The sequence below is a fragment of the Microtus pennsylvanicus genome, chromosome 4 (genome assembly GCF_037038515.1).
Source record: "Microtus pennsylvanicus isolate mMicPen1 chromosome 4, mMicPen1.hap1, whole genome shotgun sequence".
NCBI lineage: Eukaryota > Metazoa > Chordata > Mammalia > Rodentia > Cricetidae > Microtus > Microtus pennsylvanicus.
The window spans coordinates 17,829,033-17,834,737 of NC_134582.1; the positions used below are offsets into that span (position 1 = coordinate 17,829,033).

The 5,705-nt window shown below is 39.5% G+C and overlaps 1 protein-coding gene across 1 annotated transcript; it reads left to right on the plus strand.

The window, feature by feature from the left end:
- The first annotated feature begins 1,272 nt into the window (after nucleotides 1-1,272).
- Mc2r (melanocortin 2 receptor) lies at nucleotides 1,273-4,756 on the plus strand. Its single transcript, XM_075970817.1, has one exon. The coding sequence runs from the start codon at nucleotides 1,353-1,355 to the stop codon at nucleotides 2,244-2,246; it is 894 nt and encodes a 297-aa protein (XP_075826932.1). The 5' UTR covers nucleotides 1,273-1,352; the 3' UTR covers nucleotides 2,247-4,756.
- The last annotated feature ends 949 nt before the right edge of the window (nucleotides 4,757-5,705 follow it).

Sequence of the window (5,705 nt, forward strand, 5' to 3'; positions counted from 1 at the left end):
ACTGGATATCACATGCTAACAAATAGAAAGTCCAGTGTGAGGAATAGATTACCTCTTTTTGGAATTGTTGGCCAATAAGGTCCCCCACACACACAAATGTTAAAAGTTATTGCCATTGCTATTGGCTAGCCTCAAAATTTGAGAGTAAGAGTTTCATGCTGAAGACACCATCTATGTGAGTCATCAGAATATGGAGAAATCAAGCTGGTGCTCGCCTGGAACTTTCATGCTTACTAGATAGCTTTCATGGTGCTGTAAGGTGCTTTCTACACTACTAGAGGAGAAAAAATAATCATAAATTTGCCAAGATGTGAAATTTGCAAGGTACAATAATGACCAGTCAGCATTGGAAGACATGCTCACTAGTGCAATAGTGGCGTGAATGTCATAGCACTAACCAACCACTTTCTGATTAGATTTAAAGCTTCCAGACCACAGAGGAATCGCTACATACTTTGTCTGACCTATTCTCAGAAAGATTCAAGGGAGCCTAAAAGCACAGAATCTTGTTTTGGGGGATACTTTGAGACATTATGAAAATTATTGGATGTCACCAGAGATGCCAATCACCCCAAGAGCTCCATGCTTGCTTTCTGTTTCTTTGGCTTTGGGTCTTGCTGTTGCTTTGAGACAATTCTCTTTCTGCTGCTCAGGCTGGTGTTGAAATCCTCAGTTTAAGAGATCTTTCCACTCTGGCTTCCTGCTTAGTTGGGACTATGACAGGTGCACAGCCCTAAGTCCAGGTCCTATCAGCCTTTGAAATTGAAGTAATAATATTTGTGCTACATGAACCGCTTATTAACACCTTTATGGTCAGGCCATAACCCAGAAAGATAAAGGGATGAAAAAGAAAGGATCTACAGGTCCCACCAATTCACAGAGCCCATCACGACCTTCAAGTTGGAGAAGATTATGCGTTTTCCTCTTTCTCCTTACACTTCTCCTTCCTTTCATTCTTCTCTTACCCAAGGGGCTACTGACATTCACTCTCATCTATTCTACACAACTACATTCATGAGGGTAAAATGGAATGGAGAGAGAGCAAAGGATGACTTTTCATTATCTCAGAGCGCAAAATTCCACCACAAATATTACTCATAAGTCAGCTAATATGTGGGTGTAGTAAAATGTTTTATTTAAATTACCACGGTATAACAGTTTATAAAAGGAATATAGTTTTCTTAAAGCTAATGTGGCTTGTTTTTTTTCTGTAGTCTTTCTGCAATATGTGTTTTCATGTGTTCTCTTTAACTTCAGATCTTCCCTTACAAAGAAATATTCTGAAGAATCCATCAAGATTTCTATCTGGTCAAGTCCAAGCACCATCCCTGTCTTATCCCCCAGCAGGAAAAATGAAACATATTATCAGTCCATATGAACACACCAACGACACGGCAAGAAACAATTCCGATTGCCCGGATGTAGTTTTGCCAGAAGAGATATTTTTCACAATCTCCATCATTGGCGTTCTGGAGAACCTGATTGTCCTCCTGGCTGTGATCAAGAATAAGAATCTCCAGTCCCCCATGTACTTTTTTATCTGCAGCTTGGCCATTTCTGACATGTTGGGCAGTCTGTACAAGATATTGGAAAACATCCTGATCATGTTAAGAAACCGGGGTTATCTCAAGCCCCGTGGCAATTTTGAAAGCACAGCCGATGACGTCATTGACTGCTTGTTCATCCTCTCTTTGCTGGGCTCTATCTTCAGCCTGTCTGTGATTGCTGCCGACCGCTACATCACCATCTTCCATGCCCTGCAATACCACAGCATTGTGACCATGCGCCGCACCATCATCACCCTAGCAGTAATCTGGATATTCTGCACGGGGAGCGGCATCGCCATGGTGATCTTCTCCCACCACATCCCCACCGTGATCACCTTCACGTCACTCTTCCCCTTGATGCTAGTTTTCATCCTGTGTCTCTACATTCATATGTTCTTACTGGCCCGCTCCCATGCTAGGAAGATCTCTACTCTTCCGAGAGCCAACATGAAAGGTGCCATCACACTGACTATCCTTCTTGGGGTCTTCATCTTCTGTTGGGCCCCCTTTGTCCTCCATGTCCTCTTAATGACCTTCTGCCCGAATAACCCTTACTGTGTTTGCTACATGTCTCTCTTCCAGATCAATGGCATGTTGATCATGTGTAATGCAGTCATTGACCCCTTTATATATGCCTTTCGGAGTCCAGAGCTCAGGGATGCATTCAAAAAGATGCTCTCCTGCAACAGGTATCAGTAGAACTTTTGACCCCTGATTTGAATATTGTAAAGGGGCCAAATGGCACGACAATCTGACAAGTGCTGGTGCTTCTGGCCAGCATCTTTCTTTAATCGAGGGGGATGATCCCACTAGCTAGTGTTTACCATACATGGCTGGCTTTCTAATTGACAGTCTTCCTGCAGCTGCAAACTTTATATTGTATCTAGAGAGATGGAATTATGGGCTGAAAAGAACAATATACAAAGTAACATAGCAATACAAATGTGAGGACATTGGTTTAAGCAATTATTTGCTCTATTGTAGGTACCTGGCAAAATTGTCCTAGGAGGCCTTTCCAAGTTGGAAGCCATGGCAACCAATTCTCTAAGTTAAAGTACAGTACTTTTTAAACATCTAACTAACTAACTGTGTTGGTTAGGTTTCTATTTCTGTGGCAAATACGCACAGTTAATCAACTTTGAAAAGGGAAAGATTTATTTTATCTCATAAATTGAGAGGTTTTGGTTCACGGTACCTGGCTGTCGGTTGGGCCTATGGTGAAGCAGTTCATCATGACGGAAGCATCTATTAAAATAACTCATGGCAGCCAGAAACCCATGGTAAAGAAGAAAAGATGGGTGTCTGATAGTCTTCTTTGATGGAAAAATCTCAATGAACTGAGATTTACCACCAGACCCCACCTCTTAAAGGCTGCTTTCTGGTAGCAGCTAACTAAAGACCAAGTCTTTAACACATGAGGGACACTTACCTAAACCATAATAGAGAGTGCCTCAGTTCAGAAACTACAGTGTTCTCGTAAGACAAGTATGCTAATTAATCACCACCACTAAATAGCCCATCTCTCATGTAGTCAGCTTTTGAATTTCCAAGAACAAATGACTCTTCACTATAAGTCTTCTTTGCTCACTCAGGATTCTGCTCACTCTTCAAATCTCTCCCTACTTCCATTTCCTCAAACTTTAAAAGAAAAATCTCTCAAAGTGGAGAATTCATATATTAACCCATTTGAGTCCTATTCAGGAATATATAATGTGCACTGTATTAGGGAAGGAAAGGAAGGAGAGATATAAGGGATGAGAGAGAGAGAAAATCAGAGTCAGAATCATGTTTTTGAGTATGGGATAACCAAGACCAAAACATTTCAAGCATCATGATATTACTAGAGACCAAAGCCAAGGATATGATATGATGAAAACAATTTATTTTTCTTCATAAGCAAGTTCAAAATGTAGGCACAGAAAATCAGTGAACATTGTATTCTGCATGAAGTAATAGATGTCCCAATATTGAAACATGGCATTCTAAATAGTAGTAAAAGAAACAAGCCTTCAAGTTCACCCATTAATAACACAGTTAAAGAAGAGGCTCAGAGCGTAGGAGGTTGCAGTGGCAAGTCCTTGCTAAACTGGAGAGAACTATCACTGATGAAAGGATCCAGGGGCTTCTTTAGTCTCCTTGGGTTCTCAGCATCTTCTGGGAGAGACAGTTTCTTGCCTTCTGTCTCCAAATCCTGTTGTATAAGAGCTTCTTGGGAAGCCAAAGAAAAGACAGGGGGTAGAAAAAGTATGATTTATATGGGTTGAGAATGTGCCAGAAGAGAGGAAAGTAGAAGAAAGTCATATTCAAGAGGGGGGAAGTGCTTATATGCTGAGCTGGGAAAATGTGGGACGTGGCCGTGCAGAGACATGGCCTTTCTCAAAGTCTGACATGATCAACACAGCTAAGTATAACTTGTGTCTGATTTCCACAGTGGCTGATCTATTTATATTACATCTACCTTACACGGCTTTCCAGTAGTGAGAATTTCTGTTTCCCACTGATACTTTATTGCATTCTATGAATTCATACTTTGTTCTTTTGTTACTTTCTGCTACCTAGGTTTACCCGAATTGCTAATCATACTAGTAATGCTTCTATGGACATTCCTGTGTGTGGATATGCAAAATAGTTTCTCCAGAATATGTTCATTGAATAGACATGCTTCAACCTAACCAGAGAATTGAAAACTGTTTTTCCAAAATGGTTATGCCAACCACATTCTCCCTACTGGGGTACAAAAATTCCAGTAGGCCTGTATCTTCACCAGTTCCTTATGCCCTCAAAGTCTTGGTAATGTGACAGATATCCGATGCCCATCTTTGACTGCTCGCTAAAGTGAGTAGATTTGATATTGTTTGCGCCTCATGAACTCTTGCTCATGCATTTCATTGGTCTGTCTTGGAGATTCCTAGGTGAACCTGACAGGTATTTGTAAGTAGAGCCCTTATTCTCCCTGTCTTTTCCTGGCTGGAGTCTATGACAGTGGTGACAGGAAGCAGAGATTGAGGGATTCTTGGTGTTTTTCCTAAATTTAAGTAGAAATACAACTTCAAGTTTTTCCAATATGGTTCTTATTTTTTTGGAAAGTTATGTTCTACTAAACTGAAGACATTCTTTCCCTACATTGTTTCCTAACAATGCTTTTATCATAAATGAACATCGACCTTTTAATGCATCCTAAGCAACAGCAGATCATTTGCTAAATCATTAGTGGAGTAAATAACATTAATAGATTTTTTAAAAAATTGACCAACCTTTACAAACTACAAATAGTGTGATATTATAGAAATTGTAAATAAAGCTAAAATATGTCATTTGACAAGACTTATTCTGAATCATAGTTTTATATATTCAAAGATTTTATACTAATATGATTTAGTAAATATTTTTAAATGGACAATAATGGATTGCATAAAAGAAAAAACAGTAATTATGGAAGAAAAGATCATGAATTTGAGAGCGAGTGGATAAAACAAAAGGAGCTGTAGGGAGTAAGGGAGGGATAGAAATGATGTCAATACAATACTTATGTATGAAATTCTCAGAAAAAATAAAAATTTATATTAAAAAACTAAAATTCAAGATCTACTCTTTCTATAAATACACTTTTTATTATAAAAAAGAAGAGACTCTATTTGTTCTGTTTATATGACTACTTCTTAACCTATAATTAGAGAAAGGGTTTTCATCTATTTGGCAATGATCCATATCAGTGGGAGACTTTTCATCTGAAGGTGCCAACCTCTGCTTATCTGGCCATTAAAGGAGTAGCAAACAACTATCTTGCCAACACATGAGGAAAAAAACATTTTTTTTCTTTTATTAGTGTAAGTATGTGTTTGCATAATAGCTAAAACTTTGGATAGTTTGTTGGGCACGCCTCCCAAAGCTTATACTAGCTACATACCTTGTTTGAATGTAACTCTTCAAATTCCTGTATCAGTTTGGCTGGGAGCTACCGTGTCCAACAGCCACAAGAGGCACAGACAAGAGACCCAGTAGGGAATGCACCTGCACAGGTCTCCTTCAGTCACCAAGATCTCTGGCATCAGACTGCCAAGCAAGGGCTAAAAGACACAATGGTGATACAAAAGCTAAAGAGCCTCAATACTGAGAGTTTCTGGAGCAAGCATAGGTGGAGCCAAAGCAGAGTGGCAG

Coding starts and splice junctions, on each gene's coding strand:
- Mc2r (XM_075970817.1), top strand. CDS start 1,353: ATGAAACATATTATCAGTCCATATGAACACACCAACGACACGGCAAGA.